The 19,241-nt window shown below is 38.4% G+C and overlaps 1 protein-coding gene across 1 annotated transcript; it reads left to right on the top strand.

Annotated features, from left to right (window-relative positions):
- On the top strand, positions 16,236-18,940 carry LOC107611164 (ABC transporter F family member 4-like). Its single transcript, XM_016313119.1, has 3 exons — positions 16,236-16,374; positions 16,918-17,173; positions 18,889-18,940. Exons 1-3 carry the CDS (start codon positions 16,236-16,238, stop codon positions 18,938-18,940), a joined length of 447 nt encoding a protein of 148 aa, XP_016168605.1.

Below are 19,241 nucleotides of genomic sequence, written 5' to 3'. Positions count from 1 at the left end.
CACCACAGACATATGTCCTAGGGTCCAAGCTATTGGTGTCTAGCCTTATTGTTTGTTTCTTTGCCCATTCTTGGCTTTTCTCTTTCTTTTTCTCTCTTATTTGGTTTTATTCCCAAAGGGTATTCATTGATAACAGACTTTATAGCAGCAAATTAACTCACACTTCAAAGAACATTTTATTATGCAGCATTTGTTCTTGAGCTAATCATTAAACCAAACAAGTACCACCACTGAATTTCATTCTAATTCCCTAACATTTTATTATGCAGCATTTTTTCTTGAGCTAATCATTAAATCAAACATTTTTTTCTTTTATTTAAGCAGAAGGGGTAAACAAAATTTTAGCAAATGTGTTATGACAAGCATAATGCAGATCACTTGTAAGAAACAAACTACTCAGAACATGAAAGTGTAAAACATAAAGCATTTGGAGGCATCTCATGTTTCAGATATGCATCTTCTTTATTTAATTTTAAAAAGGAAACATGAAAGAAACTCCACCACCTCCTAGTTGTCATGCTCCTTGCTCCTGCTTGATTCTTCTTTCTTCTTCTCCCTCTTCTTGGTTGCATCTAGAGGTTCTTCAACAGGGCACCTTCTATCCCAGATAGGGTCTATAAGACCTGAGAGTCCAGCTTCCTCCAACCCACGCCGCATGTGTGCTGTATGTTTCTGGGCTCTTGCTCTCTGCTGGTCTACTAACTCTTGGCATTGCTCAAATGGCTTGATCTGTGGTTCCAACGCTGGCATGCTGTGGACCAAGTAATCTAACTTTGATTGGGTGTCTATATCATACTCCATTCTATCATAGTGCCTATGTTCTCCAATGGTATGACATATGTTCTTCCACTGATACAAATTTTGAGTGTATTCCTCATACTTAGCCTGTCGCAAGGACAATCTATCATATGACTCTTGAAAATTTGTTGACTGTTCCCTTTGCCCCTTGAGAACTCTAGCTTAAAATTCCCTTTGTTGTTTCAGCATCTGGAGTTGGAAATTGTCTTGCTTGTCCATCATTTGTTGCTGCCAATATTGTTGTTGCTCTCGATCTTTCAGATACTGCTCCTGTTGTTGCAAGTATAGCTCTTGTTACCTTAAATATTGCTCCTGTGCTCTCATGTTTTGTCGAGATAATTCTTCAATAGCCCTTTGCAATTGGCTCATGTCTATAGCACCAGGAGCTTGTTCTTCCTCCACTTGTGGTCTTCTTCTTCTTCCTTGGGCTCTTCCTTCCTCTTGGTTGTCATCATCAGTGGCACCTTCCATTAGTCTCCTAGTGATTCCTCTTCCCCCTTTCACTTTCTTTGTATCTTCATCTTCAAAGAGTACTCCAGCCCTGTTGCACAGCCTCAGAATAGTGCTTGGATGACCAAGCCTACTTGATTTACTTGTATTCTCAGCCATTTCCTGAATGCTGTCTGCTATGAGCTGTGAGAGGTTGATTTCTTCTCCCTTTAAGATGCAATAAGTCAAGATAGCTCGCTGGATTGTGACTTCTGAGGTGTTTTCAGTAGGTAGTATGGACCTCCTCACCACCTCATACCACCCTTTGCCTTCAGGTATGAGGTCTATTCTTTTCAGGTGGCTTGGAGCTCCCTCTGAGTCCTTTTCCCAGTCTCTGTCTTCAAAACACAACCCATGTAGTATCTCATCAGGGTCATTCTCACCCTGCAATCTTTCCTCAAAGCTAAGCTCTCCATAGGTTATTACTCTTAACTATAAGACCCTTATGACTGATGGTGGACTAAAATCTACCTCAACACCTCTGACATAGCTCTTATAACGGGGGTTGTCTTGGCTTGGCTTCACAGCATTGGCGTAGAATTCTCTTATCATAACTGCACTGATGTCTGTTAAAGGTTCACACAAAAGTTCCCACCTCCTTTCCGTGGTAATTCTTCTCATGACAGGATACTCTCCACCCCTCAGTCTTAAGCCCATTTCTAGAATGACATGCTTTGACTCCATGAGCCTATGATACATTGATTCATGGAATTGAGACTTGAATCTCTTTGTATCATAGGTTGATGTTTCGGTCACCATTGGCTCCTTGCCTTTCCTTCTTCTAGAGCTTGAAGAAGCCATGAGTTAAATGGAAAGAAAGAAGTAGATAAGATGTAGGCTTCGGTCTTGTTGGGAAAGGGTATGGGAGGTAAGTTGATGTAGGATATTTTGTGTTATCTTTGGGCAAAAATGGGTTGCTGTACCATGTTTGGAGTGAGGGTATAAGTGAAACAAAAGCAAATGGATGAGGAAGTCTTGTATGAGGAGAGAAAGGATATGCGAGCTATGAAGTGCTGTTGCAAATTTATAGCCAAGGCATGAAATATTGTTTGAGCAAAATATTGTGGGGAGCTTATAGCATGGACGGCTTGCATGCATAGTTGAAGGTTGACAAGGATTGTTCACCCATTGGATGCATGTGGTTTGTCCTCCAAGAGTTCAAAGCATGCAGATTTTGTTTCCTAAGAGAGCACACTTTTCTAAGCACATGTGACCCTTATTTTTCCTTTGTCATGACCGTGCTTGCTTCCTCTTCTTTATCTTCTTCTCAATCTTCTTTGTCCTACAAAATTTAGTCAAAGCAATGGTAAGTATTGGAGTAAACTTTGGTACAATGGTGTGGTGGTGAGTAACAAATAAAGATAATTCTACATGTTCCTTATTTAAATGACCAATCATGCTCCTTAGATTTTGAACAAAGATTTGGTGGACACCAAACTTGTTCTCTGTTAAGGGATCCATGTAAAACTCTATAAGAATTTGTCACAATTGGCACATTCATTATAAAGAACATTTTATTTCTTACTATGATACCATAAGAAAAAAAAATTAAAGCAATGTATGATCCATCTATTCATAAATTTGGTACTATGAACAAAAATGATGTTTTTGAAATTCTCTGCATATGTAAACACCAAACTTAATGTTTGACTATACACTCCATCAAAATGAGTAAGCATATATCCTAAGAAAGCTTGAGAAGCTATTTTTGGAGTGCCTTCAGGCACACCAAACTTAGAAGTCTAGCATATGCTTCAAGACAATGTATGCAATTATCAAATATACTCATGTGAACTCAAATTCATGCTAGAAGGACCGTTGATTATTGAAATTGAAACCAAAGCAAAAATATTAAATCATGGGTTGCCTCCCATGGAGCGCTCTTTTATTGTCACTAGCTTGACATTGGACCCTCATTAGGGTGGTTGATGATTGTGATGTCTCAATTTGTTTCCTCTCACAGTAAGCTTCCTTCCAGTGCCTTGATGTTCAATCTCTGCATGCTCCAATGAGAGTATCCTGTTGATATTGTAGTAATCATTAGATTGTTGATTTGTCCCCAACTGCTGGTAAATTAGCTGCACTTTATCTTCCTTTGAAAATCCTTCAGTTGGGATCTTTTTAATTTTCCACCCTTTTGGACTCTTTTTCTTGCTTTTCTCCCCCTTTTTTGGTGATTCTTCTCTTTTGACAGTGGGTTGTGTTTTAGAATCTGTCTTCTTAGTGGCTAACACCTTCCTTCTTGCTTTCTCTCATTATTCTTTAGAGTCTCATTCTCCTTTTGTCCTGCTTTGCTGCTTGTCTCTTGCTCTGGAAGAGAATTAATGAGTGTCTTGTTGGTTTCTTCCTTCCACTGCAAGTCTTCTTTGCCAACCTCCATGCAATTTTCCTTTTCATCATTATGCTGTGCTTCTGGAAAGACATTCAGAGTAATGCTTTCATCATGTACCCTTAGGGTTAGCTCTCCTTGTTCAACATCTATGATGGCCCTTGCTATGGCCAAGAAGGGTCTTCCCAAGATAATAGAGTCACTTCCTTCTTCTCCCAGATCTAGGATCACAAAGTCAGCTACGAATATGAATGTCCCTACTTTAACAAGGAAATTTTCAATCACTCCTCTAGGAGATACCAATGATTTTTCTACGAGCTCTAGTGACATTTCTGTGGGCTTTACTTCCTTTATGCATAGCCTTCTCATCATAGAATAGGGAATTAGATCTATGCTTGCTCATAAGTCACATAGTGCCTTATCAATGGTTAGACTACCAATGGTACAAGGCAGGAAGAAGCTCCCAGGGTCCTTGAGCTTTGGTGGGAGGCCCCTTTGAATCACAGTACTGCATTCTTCAGTGAGCATAATGGTTTCTTTCTCATGCCAACTACTCTTTTTGTTGATGAGCTCTTTCAAGAATTTTGCATATAGAGGCATCTGCTCTAATGCTTCAGCAAGTGGGATATTAATCTCCAACTTCTTGAAGACTTCAAGGAACTTAGGGAAGTGTTGATCCTTGGTTTCCTTATTGAACCTTTGAGGATATGGCATGGGAGGTGTGAAAGCCTTCTCTAACTGCTTCTGTCCTTGAGAGGGTTCCTCCATTACTTGTTTCCCTTCCCTTAAATTTTGTGGCTGGTCATCTTTCTCTTTAAGCTTTTCTTTGTCCTTCTTGCTTGCTGTCATTTCTTCCATGTTGTTAGCCTCCTCTTTCTCGGCTGGCTTCTTGTCATTCTCCTTCGGCTTCTTATTGGCTTCAGTGTTATCCAACAAGATTCTCCCACTCCTTAATTGGATGGCTTTGCATTCTTCTTTAGGATTTGGAATGGTATCACTTGGGAGTGAGCTTGTTGGCCTTTCAATCATTGCTTGCTTAGACAGTTGTCCAATTTGCCTCTCTAAGTTTCTCATTGAAGCCTCATGATTCTTGCTTGTTAGTTCCTGATATTTCATCATCTTCTCCATTAGTATCTCTAGGTTTGAGATTCTTTGGGTGTCTTGTGGTATTTGTGGCTGGTTGTGGGGTGTAGTTGGTGAATGATAGGTGTTTTGGTTAGTGGCTGGGTTATTGGGTGGATAATAGCTAGAATTGGGGTAGTTATTTTGGGGTTTTCTGTATGGATTATGGTTAGTGTTTTGCTGATTACTGTGGTTTGTGTAGGTTGTGTTTCTTGAGTTGTTTTGGGTTGAATTTTTCTGCTAGGGCTGTTTGTTTTGAGTATGATTATGTCCCCATCTTAGATTTGGATGGTTCTTCCAAGAGGGGTTGTATGTATCTCCATAGAATTCATTCTGGCTGGATCCTTGGTTGTGCATGTAGTTCACTTGTTCTTGCTGCTGATCTTCACAATTTTTCTCACTTTGTCCCCACCCAGTTGGTGGTTGATTAGTGACATTCACTGATATAACTTGTAGGCTGTCAATCCTCTTAGCCATCTGCTCAAATTATTACTGGATTTGCTACTGCATCACCTTGTGTTGAGCTAGAATGGTGTCCACTCCTTCCAACTCTAGTACTCCCTTTCTTTGAGCTGGTTGGCGTTGTCTTTAATGAGCAAAGAAGTATTGATTGTTTGCTATCATATCTATGAGGTTCTCGTTGTAAGTATAGTCTCTAAACCAACAATAATCCTTTCATACAAAAATTTGTTTGTCACAAGTAACAAACTGCTAAATTAATAAACCGAAGTATTGAACCTCGGGTCGTTCTCCCTAGGAATTACAATGAAGTGTCTTGTTATTGGTTATGGAGTATGTTTTGGGATTTTTGATAAGAGACATGAAAAGTAATTGGAAATGAAAATAAACTAACAACTAAAAGAGGTCTTAGCAAGGTTTGGTGGTCAAGGATCTCTATCCTAATCACTAACCACAACATGAGAATTGGCAAGGATCAACCCCACTAAGTCATCCCCTAACTAATAGTAAAGGAAAGTCAAGTGAGCTATGTCAATCCAAGACCATAAGTCCTAGTTCTCCACTAAATCAATTAGTGAGACCTAGAGTTAACGGCTCCCAATCGTCAATCACTTGGACATTAGCAACTCAAGAGTTCCTAAGTTACCTTCCCAAGCCAAGAACATAAAATTCTACTCTAAAATCCAACTAAGCATTTCATCAAACACCTAGAAGGCACAGAAGGAAAGTAAAATGAACTAAGCAATTCAATCAATAAAAAAACATGAATCATAAATTGCATTGAAATGAAAATAGAAGAAACAAAAAGTGCATCAACATAAAAGTAGAGAATTACATGAATTAAATGCTAAACTAGAGAGAGGTAAGGTAGAAGAAGAAGAATTGCAAAAGGAAAAGTAAATCAAAGCATGAATTAAACATAGATCTAAGAAATTCTAATCTAGATCTAACCTACTCCCAATCTTAGAGAGAAGTGAGAGCTTCTCTCTCTAAAACTAACTTTCCCTCCAAAAATTAAATTAAACTAAGCTAGTGTGTAAAAGTATATTGATTTCTCTTCATTCCTTGGGTTAAATAGCATCATAAATGAGTTGGATTTGGGCCTGGGAAGCCCAGAAATCGCCCCCAACGGATCACTTTAAGTGGTTCACGTGCGGATATCGACGCGTACGCGTACAGTACGCGTGCGCGTCACTTGACAATTTTCCACCCACGCGTACACGTCATGTGCGCATACGCATCACCATGCAACCTCACTATCCACGCGTGCGCGTCGTTGATCTTATCCCAAATCCTTACTTTTCCATGATTTCTCCATTTTGCATGCTTTCTTCTCCATTCCTTTGATCCATTCTTAGCCTTTCCAATCTGAAATCACTTAACAAACAAATCAAGGTATCTAATGGAATCAGAGGTAAACCAAGATTAAATAATTAAGGGCCTAGAAAGCATGTTTTCACACTCAAGCACAAATTAGAAGACAATCATGAAATCATGCTATTTCATTGAATAAATGTGGGTAAAAGGTGATAAAACCCCCTAAAATCAATACAAGATAAACTCTACAAATGGGGTTTATCAACTTCCCCACACTAAACCAAGCATGTCCTCATGCTTAAACCAAGAGAAAGCAAAGGGATCAACATTTATTCAATGAAATCTAACTAAGTGCAATCTACCTATATGCAACTATCTAAATGAATGCAACTGCTTAGTCAAAATAAATCAATTCCCAATAATACATATATGCACAAGGACCAAAGGTATTAACAACCGTGCCAAACCACAATCGAATTGAACTATTAAGTATTTTTATAAACTTGCATGAAGAATGATGATCATAGGGGAAAACATGTAATTGAGCATTCGAACCCTCACCGATAGTGTTTGCACTCTATTCGCTCAAGTGTTTAGGGTTGATTCACTCAATTCTCCCCTAATCATGCTTTCCAAGATTTGTTTTTATTCTAACAATCAACATTTATTTCATGCATGCATACAAGTATCGTGAGGTCTTTTTTTTAGGTTGTAATGGGACTAGGGTCAAGGTATGATGCATATTTGGTCAAGTGGGCTTGAAATTTGAATCTTTGATAAGCTTAAACTTCCCACCTAACCTATGACATCCTATACAATTCAAAGCTAACCTAACTACCCATTTTTCACTTTTTAACATACTCATGCATTTTCTTTTCATTTCACAACTCATATGCATTGATTTTATTGAGCTTCGCTTTGCTTTGGGGCATTTTTGTCCCCTTTTTATTTCTTTTCTTTTTTTCTTTTTCTTTTCTATATATATATATATATATTTTTTTTCTTTTCTTTTCTTTTTCTCATTTTTTTCATTTTTTTTCTTTATACAAGAACATCAATGCATAAGGTTTTACATTCATTACACATGAGCATGTACCCAATTCCTAATATTTTCAACAAAAATACAAAACTACCCTTTTATTCACCCAATGTCCCAAGGTTCCCATACTTGAATGATACACACACTAGTTTAAGCTAATCAAAGATCCAAATTAAGGACTTTTATTATTTTTCGCTTTAAGGCTTGTAATGTGCTAAATTAAAGAACAAAGTGGGTTAATCGTAGGCTCAAATTGGCTAACAATGGATGATAAAAGATAAGGCTATTTGGGTAAGTGAGCTAAATGAAACGATGGCCTCAATCATATAAGTGCATGAATACACAAAATAATGGACATAAAGAATCAAACAAATCAAAGATCACAATCATAGAAAGAGAATAATGCACACAAGAAGGAAAAATAAGTGGTTATATAATGTAACCACACAATTAGGCTCAAATCTCACTTGCTTGTGTTCTTAGCTCAAAAACATGATCCACAATATATATATATATATATATATATATATAATTCAAGCAAGTTCTATGAAAAATTTTTACTCAAATCAATTGGTGCCCTATAGATAGAAATCTTGAATAATTTCATCATTTTGACTAAGCTTATTGTGTATATGTATGCAAAAATAAGAAAATGAAACAAAAATCCTAAAAGACCTAAAAAAATGAAATACAAAAGTGTTGAGATTAGAAACTTGTCACCCAAAATCGCCGACCGATCGGACGACCTCCCCACACTTAAAAGTTTGCACTGTCCTCGGTGCACTCAAAGATGAACAAGGGGTACGGCGACTCTCCGGATTGCTGGTGCTGCGTGTTCTTTTTCTTGCTTCTATTTTTGCTTGTGGTGCATCAATCATGAAAAACAGAAAATAACACCATAAGATGAGAAAATACATAAGCAAGGAAGCATACATTGTTGGAATGAGGTAAATCACTAGGATTGAGTGAGTGAATTAGTGTGACATTAATGACAAATGAGTGTGTGAATTCTAAATTGCGCGGTTTAGAATACACATTAGCATAAAAGTTAAGTCACTAAAGAAGCATGTACATCACTCATCCTAATGTGCTTGAGATGCTCTAAGTAAACTTGTAAGGTAAAACAAGCATTAAAGAAGCATGCGAGCATTCAAGCTAAAAGCAGATGGATGCATATGATCATGAAATACGATGCATTAAGATAAATGCGCAACATCCAATATCAAGAGATTGCCTAATCAAAGAATAGGGTTCAAATCACGTGGTGGCCAAATCATGTAATTCAAAAGGTTTAAGTGCTCTAAAGGCAATATTATTCACTTGGTATTCACAAAAGTTAAGCATGAAGAATTCAAAACCAAGTAGTAACATATAACCTCAACAATAGAATCCAACAAAGATTATAAACATAATGATGTTAAGATAACATCCCTTTTTAATACTCAGCAGCAATTAATGGTAAACAAGAATAACAATCCAACACTTACAATGAAAAAGAGAAAATGAAATAAAAACTAACTAAAAATAACTAATCAACTAACTAACTAACTAATTAGTTAGCTAAAATAAATGGTTATCAATGGTGTTTGGGAGTGTTGGATGAGGGGTAGAAGAAGGGAAGAAGAAAGGAGAAGGAAAGAAATGGAAAGAGGAGAAGAAAAGAGATGTGTTGAAGGAAGGACATCCGCGCGTACTCGCGCATGGCGCGCGTGCTCGGATGGTGGTGCAATGGACGCGACGCGTACGTGTACATGGCGCGTGCATGTCGATGGCTTATTTCGAGAGTAGCGCGTACGCGTCATGTGCGCGTACGCGCGAGTTGGTTTGTGCGAAAGGCACAATGCGCGCGCAACGCTCACACAACTCTCGGGTCAATGTATGGAGGAGTGAAAATTTGGTATCCACGCGCACGCGTACATGGCGCGTGCGCGTGGATAGGTGAAAATGCTTGATGCACGCGTATGCGTGTAGTGCGCATACGCGTGGATGGTGCTCTGTTTTTTTTTCAAAATTTTTCTATGTTTTGCCACCAATCCAAGCATTCCAAACTTCCAAACAGCTACCAAAACACCATAAACCTTATTTAACATACTAAACTACCAAATTAACTCAACAAATCAATCAAAACATGAATTTAAACTAATCACTAATATGTACAAAAAGAGAAAATGAAAAGAAGTTACCACCTAGCACTTTTGTTTATTGTCCTTAAGTTGGACTTATGGGGAGCTCCATCAAGGTGGCTTGTGCTTGAAGCCATCCTTGAACATCCACCAATGCTTGCATTTCCAATGAGCTCCATTCTTCAAGTTCAATTTTCCCAAGCTTTGATGGAGTTCTTCATAGATTATGGGCTCCCAAAGTTGATCCTCATGTATGCCGGGATCCCATATCTTGTTTCTACACCCATCTTTGAGTTGATTATCATTATTCCATTTGGATGGCATAATCTTGGAATTCTCAATAAAGTGGCCAAACATCCTCCTAGACCCAAACAATCTAGCTCTATACCACCCTTTTCTATTAAACTTTGAACATGTCACCATAATGAGCTTTGATTTATAATTCCAACCACTAACCATCTCCCTTTTGCTCTTAAAGCCACAAAGATGGCTAAGTTGACCATCCGTTTCAAGCAAACCATATTCAAGGGGAATAATAAAGCTTAAGTATAAGGAATTTACCCACTTGAATGAAAGAATGGATGGTGATGGCTTGGGGAGAGGTATCTCCAATGTGCTTGTAAGCTCTACTCCCTTGTGGTCTTCTTTGACTACCTCCACCTCTTGACAACTTTCTTCAATTTCAATCCTTTGTTCATCAATTTCATTTAACTCTTCTCCATCACTCAAATCATAAATGGGAGGTCGAGAGAAATCTACCTCCACATTGCTTTCTATCTGATTGGGAGAAGGTTCTTCAAATTCAAAGGATTCACCACCAAGAAAGTTGGATGCATGATCTTCATCACCAAGGGAAATTACTTCTTGCTTCATTCCCTCCAAGTCTTCATTCAAGAATTGTTTTGCAGGTTGTGCACTCTCCTCCTCAACATCAAATTCAATCTTCTTGAAGAGGTTCTCTTCAACTCTAGGTTCCCAAGGAGGTTTCGCATCTCCTAAGTCTTCAACCACTTCTTCCTCTTCTTCAATGATCATAGGCTCCTCCAATTGCTCTAACACAAAGTGGCCTTCCTCCTTCTCCACCGGAATTTCCAATCTCTCCTTCATGCTATGCTTTTCAATTAATTCTCCACATGTGACCATGGGAGTGCTTTGAGTGCTCAAGTGTTGGAAGGCTAAAATGCTTACTACCTTGGTCAAGGTAGCCACAAATTCTAGTGTCTCCCTTTGCATTTCTCCTTGCCCTTGAAGTATAAGGCTAAGGATTTCATCCATTGAGGATTGGAGTGGGTAGGAGGGTTCAATGTTGAAAAGTTCCTAAGTTACCTTCCCAAGCCAAGAACATAAAATTCTACTCTAAAATCCAACTAAGCATTTCATCAAACACCTAGAAGGCATAGAAGGAAAGTAAAATGAACTAAGCAATTCAATCAATAAGAGAACATGAATCATAAATTGCATTGAAATGAAAATAGAAGAACAAAAAGTGCATCAACATAAAAGTAGAGGCTTACATGAATTAAATGCTAAACTAGAGAGAGGAAAGGTAGAAGAAGAAAAATTGCAAAAGGAAAAGTAAATCAAAGCATGAATTAAACATAGATCTAAGAAATTCTAATCTAGATCTAACCTACTCCTAATCCTAGAGAGAAGTGAGAGCTTCTCTCTCTAAAACTAACTTTCCCTCCAAAAATTAAACTAAACTAAGCTAGTGTGTAAAAGTATATTGATTCCTCTTCATTCCTTGGGTTAAATAGCATCAGAAATGAGTTGGATTTGGGCCTGGGAAGCCCAGAAATCGCCCCCAGCGGATTCACTTTAAGTGGTTCACGTGCGAATATCGACGCGTATGCGTACAGTGCGCGTGCGCGTCACTTGACAATTTTCCACCCACGCGTACACGTCATGTGCGCATACGTGTCGCCATGCGACCTCACTATCCACGCGTGCGCGTCTGCTGTGCGTGCACGTCATTGATCTTATCACAAATCCTTGCTTTTCCATGATTTCTCCATTTTGCATGCTTTCTTCTCCATTCCTTTGATCCATTCCTAGACTTTCCAATCTGAAATCACTTAACAAACAAATCAAGGCATCTAGTGGAATCAGAGGTGAACCAAGATTAAATAATTAAGGGCCTAGAAAGCATGTTTTCACACTCAAGCACAAATTAGAAGACAATCATGAAATCATGCTATTTCATTGAATAAATGTGGGTAAAAGGTGATAAAACCCCCTAAAATCAATACAAGATAAACCCTACAAATGGGGTTTATCAAAGCCACCTGCTGAATGATCTAGTGCTTCCTGAGCCTTCAGTGTTAATCCTTCATAGAAGTTTTGAAGGATGTCCCATTCATTGAACATTTTAGGGGGACATTTTCTAATCAGGGCCTTGTATCTCTCCCATGCCTCATAGAGAGATTCTGTATCCATTTATGTGAAGGTTTGCACCTCTATCTTGAGCCTAATGATCCTTTGAGGTGGGTAGAACTTAGCTAGAAACTTATTCACTAGATCCTCCCAGCTAGTGATGCTTCTTTGTGGGAAGGCTTCAAGCCATTGAGCAGCCTTGTCCCTCAATGAAAATGGGAACATCAACAGTTTGTATATGTCTGGATGTACACCATTGGACTTCACTGTGTCACAAATCCTCAGAAAGGTGGATAAGTGTTGGTTTGGATCTTCCAGAGGGCTTCCTCCATATGAGCAATTGTTTTGTACTAAGGTGACGAGTTGGGGCTTCAATTCTAAGTTGTTTGCATTGACATTTGGGATAATAATGCTACTCCCACAATGCCTTGGATTAGCAAACATATATGAAGCCAGAACTCTCTTCTGGGGCTGACCATTATTGTTGGCCACTCCCACTGTTGGATTTGTTGGATTTGTTGAATGTTCCTTTATTTCTTGATATTCTTCTTCAAAAGGTTCTTCTTCTCCAACAATTCCCTTCCCTCTTGCTTCTCTTCTTAGTCTTCTAAGAGTCCTTTCGTCTTGGTCACAAAAGGTAGGGATCTCTCTTCTTGCTTCTGACATACAACAGCAAGAAAAACAAACACAAAACCAGAAACAAAAACAATTCACTCTACTAATAGAGTGAAGTTAGTGTTAGCTTAAGCAAAAATTCAAACAAATAATGTGCTTGGTAAAAATAAAAAGAAAAAGTGCTTAATCTAGACCACCACCTTACTTAATCATTGTCAATCTAGATCAATCCCGGCAACGGCGCCAAAAACTTGATGTGTTGAAATTGGATTCCACAACCTAAACTCACCGGCAAGTGTACCAGGTCGCATCAAGTAGTAATTACTCACATGAGTGAGGTCGATCCCACAGGGATTGATGGATTGAGCAATTTTAGTTAGGTGATGAATTTAGTCAAGTAAACAGTTGATGATTTGAGTGAATTGTGACCAACAGAAGCTAAATTGCATGAAAATAAAAGGGAGAGGGGAAATTGACAGAAAAGTAAAGTGCAGAAGAGTAAATTGCAAGAAAGTAAAAGAGCTAAATTTTAAAGAGCAAGTAATGTAAATGACTGAAGCTTAGAGTGCAAGAAATATAAATTTCTTGCATAGTAAAGGGATGTGGGAGCTGGGATTTTGAATTTAACAAAGAGAATGTAAAGAGAGATTTAGCAAAGAAGTACAAGATGAAATAAGTTGCTGAAGATCTAAACAGAAAAGTAAAATTGCTTGAAGAACAAAACAGAATGTAAACTTAGCTCAATTGCAAACCTAAAAGAGAAATTGAAGATCCAAGAGGAGCAATGAGATTAGAACAAGGATCTCAATCTCAATTACACCCTTGATCAAACAGAAAATAAATTGCAGAAGAAATGTAAATGAAATAGCAAATAAAATTAAGATCCAATTCTTAGAACAATTGAGAAGAGAGGTAAAAGATGATTCTCAAACTTAGAATCAATGGAGCTTTTCAATCTCAATTCAAATTCCAAGAACAGATAGCAAGAGTTGCAAAAGAAATGAAAATGAAGGCAGAAAGCTAAATCCAATTCCAGATCCTTAGAATTATGCAGAAGAAAACAAAGATGAATTACAGATCAAGGATTGAAATAGAATTCCTTCAATCTCAATCCAAAATTCAAAAATAGAAAATAGAAATTGCAAAAGTAAGAACAAGGAGGAAGAGAACTCAGCTCTCAATCCCAATTCCCAAATTCAAAATGAAAGCTAAAGTGAAAACTAAAATTCAGCTAAAACGTAAAACAAAAAATGAAAGAACGTGTTGAGTCAAATTAAGCCGTAGGCTCCACTCCTGGTGGTGCCCTTTTCTGGAATGACATGCTTTGACTCTATAAGCCTATGATACCTTGATTCATGGAATTGAGACTTGAATCTCTTTGTATCATAGGTTGATGGTTCGGTCACCATTAGCTCCTTGCCTTTCCTTCTTCTAGACCTTGAAGAAGCCATGAATTAAACGAAAAGAAAGAAGAAGATAAGATGTAGGCTTCGGTCTTGTTGGGAAAGGGTATAGGAGGTAAGTTGATGTAGGATATTTTGTGTTATCTTTGGGCAGAAATGGGTTGATGTACCGTGTTTGGAGTGAGGGTGTAAGTGAAACAAAAGCAAATGGATGAGGAAGTCTTGTATGAGGAGAGAAAGGATATGTGAGCTATGAAGTGCTGTTACAAATTTATAGCCAAGGCATGAATCAAGAAAATATAACAACAACTGGGGGGGGGGGTTCGGTTAAGCTAGAATGAAGGGTGAAGATTGAGCAAAATATTGTGGGGAGCTTATAGCATGGACGGCTTGCATGCATAGTTGAAGGTTGACAAGGATTGCTCCCACATTGGATGCATGTGGTTCGGCCTCCAAGAGTTCAAAGCATGCAGATTTTGTTTTCCAAGAGAGCACGCTTTTCTAAGCACATGTGACCTTCATTTTTCCTTTGTCATGACCGTGCTTGCTCCCTCTTCTTTGTCTTCTTCTCAATCTTCTTTATCCTACAAAATTAAGTCAAAGCAATGGTAAGTATTGGAGTAAACTTTGGTACGGTGGTGTGGTGGTGAGTAACAAATAAAGATAATTCTACATGTTCCTTATTTAAATGACCAATCATGCTCCTTAGATTTTGAACAAAGATTTGGTGGACACCAAACTTGTTCTCTGTTAAGGGATCCATGTAAAACTCAATAAGTATTTGTCACAATTAGCACATTCATTATAAAGAACATTTTATTTCTTACTATGATACCATAAGCAACAAAAAAAAAATTGAAGCAATGTATGATCCATCTATTCATAAATTTGGTACTATGAACAAAAATAATTTTTCTGAAATTCTCTGCATATGAAAATACCAAACTTAATGTTTGGCTATACACTCCATCAAAATGAGTAAGCATATATCCTAAGAAAGCTTGAGAAGCTATTTTTGGAGTGCCTTCAGGCACACCAAAGTTAGAAGTCTAGCATAAGCTTCAAGACAATGTATGCAATTATCAAATATACTCATGCAAACTCAAATTCATGCTAGAAGGACCATTGATTATTGAAATTGAAACCAAAGCAAAAATATTAAATCATGGGTTTCCTCCCATTTCTGGTTCTGTGTTTATTTTTCTTGCTGTTGTATGTCAGAAGCAAGGAGAGAGATCCCTACCTTTTGTGACCAAGAAGAAAGGACTCTTAGAAGACTAAGAAGAGAAGCAAGAGGGAAGGGAATTGTTGGAGAAAAGGAACCTTTTGAAGAAGAATATCAAGAGATGGAGGAACATTCAACAAATCCAACAAATCTAACAGTGGGAGTGGCCAACAACAATGGTCATCCCCAGAGGAGAGTTCTGGCTTCATATACATTTGCTAATCCAAGGCATTGTGGGAGTAGCATCCTTACCCCAAATGTCAATGCAAACAACTTTGAATTGAAACCCCAACTCATCACCTTAGTACAAAACAATTGCTCATATGGAGGAAGCTCTCTGGAAGATCCAAACCAATACTTATCCACCTTTCTGAGGATTTATGACACAGTGAAGTCTAATGGTGTACATCCAGACATATACAAACTGTTGCTATTCCCATTTTCATTGAGGGACAAGGCTGCTCAATAGCTTGAAGCCTTCCCATAAGGAAGCATCACTAGCTTGGAGGATCTAGTGAATAAGTTTCTACCCAAGTTCTACCCACCTCAAAGGATCATCAGGCTCAAGACAGAGGTGCAAACCTTCACAAAAATGGATGCAGAATCCCTCTATGAGGCATAGGAGAGATACAAGGCCCTGATTAGAAAATGTCCCCCTGAAATGTTCAATGAATGGGACATCCTTCAAAACTTCTATGAAGGATTAACACTGAAGGCTCAAGAAGCACTAGATCATTTAGCAGGAGGCTCATTGCAATTAATGAATACTTCAGAGGAAGCCCAGAACCTCATAGATATGGTGGAAAATAATCAATACTTTTTTACTCATCAAAGACAATGCTAACCAGCTCAAAGAAAGGGAGTATTGGAGTTGGAAGGAGTGGACACCATTCTAGCTCAACACAAGGTGATGCAGCAGCAAATCCAGCAATAATTTGAGCAGATGGCTAAGAGGATTAACAGCCTACAAGTTGCATCAGTGAATGTCACCAATCAACCACCAACTGGGTGGGGACAAAGTGAGGAAAATTGTGAAGATCAGCAGCAAGAACAAGTGAACTACATGCACAACCAAGGATCCAGTCAGAATGAATTCCATGGAGATACATACAACCCCTCTTGGAAGAACCATCCAAATTTAAGATGGGGAGATAACCATACTCAAAACCAACAGCCCTGGCAGAAAAATTCAACCCAAAACAACTCAAGAAACACAACCTACACAAACCACAGCAATCAGCAAAATACTAACCATAATTCATACAGAAAACCCCAAAATAACTACCCAAATTCTAGCTATTATCCACCCAATAACCCAGCCACTAACCAAAACACCTATCATTCACCATCTACACCCCACAACCAGCCACAAATACCACAAGACACCCAAAGAATCTCAAACCTGGAGATACTAATGGAGAAGATGATGAAACATCAAGAACTAACAAGCAAGAATCATGAGACTTCAATGAGAAACTTAGAGAGGCAAATTGGACAACTGTCCAAGCAAGCAATGATTGAAAGGCCAACAAGCTCACTCCCAAGTGATACCATTCCAAATCCTAAAGAAGAATGCAAAGCCATCCAATTAAGAAGTGGTAGAATCTTGGTGGATAACACTGAAGCCAATAAGAAGTCGAAGGAGAATGACAAGAAGCCAGCTGAGAAAGAGGAGGCTAACAATAAGGAAGAAATGACAGCAAGCAAGAAGGACAAAGAGAAGCTTAAAGAGAAAGATGACCAGCCACAAAATTTAAGGGAAGGGAAGCAAGTAATGGAGGGACCCTCTCAAGGACAGAAGCAGTTGGAGAAGGCTTTCACACCTCCCATGCCATATCCTCAATGGTTCAACAAGGAAACCAAGGATCAACACTTCCCCAAGTTCCTTGAAGTCTTCAAGAAGCTGGAGATTAATATCCCACTTGCTGAAGCATTAGAGCATATGCCTCTATATGCAAAATTCTTGAAAGAGCTCATCAACAAAAAGAGAAGTTGGCATGAGAAGGAAACTATTATGCTCACTGAAGAATGCAGTGCTGTGATTCAAAGGGGCCTCCCACCAAAGCTCAAGGACCCTAGGAGCTTCTTCCTGCCTTGTACCATTGGTAGTCTAACCATTGATAAGGCACTATGTGACTTAGGAGAAAGCATAAATCTAATTCCCTATTCTATGATGAGAAGGCTATGCATAGAGGAAGTAAAGCCCACAGAAATGTCACTAGAGCTCGTGGAAAAATCATTGGTATCTCCCAGAGGAGTGATTGAAAATCTCCTGGTTCAAGTAGAGACATTCATATTCCCAGCTAACTTTGTGATCCTGGATCTAGGAGAAGAAGGAAGTGACTCTATTATCTTGGAAAGACCCTTCTTGGCCACAGCAAGGGCCATCATAGATGTTGAATAAGGAGAGTTGACCCTAAGGGTACATGATGAAAGTATTACTCTAAATGTCTTTCCAGAAGCACAGCATAATGATGAAAAGGAAAAATGCATGGAGGTTGGAAAAGAAGACTTGTAGTGGAAGGAAGAAACCAACAAGACACTCATTAATTCTCTTCCAGAGCAAGAGACAAGCAGCAAAGCAGGACAAAAGGAGAATGAGACTCTAAAGAATAATGAGAGAAAGTAAGAAGGAAGTGAGGTGCTAGCCACTAAGAAGACAGATTTCAAAACACAACCCACTGCCAAAAGAGAAGAATCACCAAAAAAGGGGAAGAAAAGCAAGAAAAAGAGTCCAAAAGGGTGGAAAAATAAAAAGATCCCAACTGAAGGATTTTCATAGGGAGATAAAGTACAACTAATTTACCAGCAGTTGGGGACAAATCAACAATCTAATGATTACTACAATATCAACATGATACTCTCACTGGAGCATGCAAAGATTGAACATCAAGGCACTGGAAGGAAGCTTACTGTGAGAGGAGACAAATTGAGACGTCACAATCATCAACCACCCTATTGAGGGTCCAATGTCAAGCTAGTGACAATAAAAGAGCGCTCCATGGGAGGCAACCCATGATTTAATATTTTTGCTTTGGTTTCAATTTCAATAATCAATGGTCCTTCTAGCATGAATTGGAGTTTGCATGAGTATATTTGATAATTGTATACATTGTCTTGAAGCATATGCTAGACTTCTAAGTTTGGTGTGCCTGAAGGCACTCCAAAAATAGCTTCTCAAGCTATCTTAGGATATATGCTTACTCATTTTGATGGAGTGTATAGCCAAACATTAAGTTTGGTGTTTACATATGCAGAGAATTTCAGAAACATCATTTTTGTTCATAGTACCAAATTTATGAATAGATGGATCATATATTGCTTAAAATTTTTTTTTTGATTATGGTATCATAGTAAGAAATAAATTGTTCTTTATAATGAATGTGCCAATTGTGACAAATACTTATTGAGTTTTACATGGATCCCTTAACAGAGAACAAGTTTGGTGTCCACCAAATCTTTGTTCAAAATCTAAGGAGCATGATTGGTCATTTAAATAAGGAACATGTAGAATTATCTTTATTTGTTACTCACCACCACACCACCATACCAAAGTTTACTCCAATACTTACCATTGCTTTGACTTAATTTTGTAGGACAAAGAAGATTAAGAAGAAGACAAAGAAGAAGGAGCAAGCACTGTCATGACAAAGGAAAAATGAGGGTCACATGTGCTTAGAAAAGCGTGCTCTCTTGGGAAACAAAATCTGCATGCTTTGAACTCTTAGAGACCGAGCCATATGCATCCAATGGGGGAGCAATCATTGTCAACCTTCAACTATGCATGCAAGCCGTCCATGCTATAAGCTCCCCACAATATTTTGCTCAATCTTCACCCTTCATTCTAGCTTAACCGAACCCCCCCCCACTTGTTCTTATATTTTCTTGATTCATGCCTTGGTTATAAATTTGCAACAGCACTTCATAGCTCGCATATCCTTTCTCCCCT

The sequence above is a fragment of the Arachis ipaensis genome, chromosome B08 (assembly GCF_000816755.2).
Source record: "Arachis ipaensis cultivar K30076 chromosome B08, Araip1.1, whole genome shotgun sequence".
Classification (NCBI taxonomy): Eukaryota; Viridiplantae; Streptophyta; class Magnoliopsida; order Fabales; family Fabaceae; genus Arachis; species Arachis ipaensis.
The sequence above is the reverse complement of the archived record's forward strand: the minus strand, read 5'-3'. Positions and strand labels throughout refer to the sequence as shown.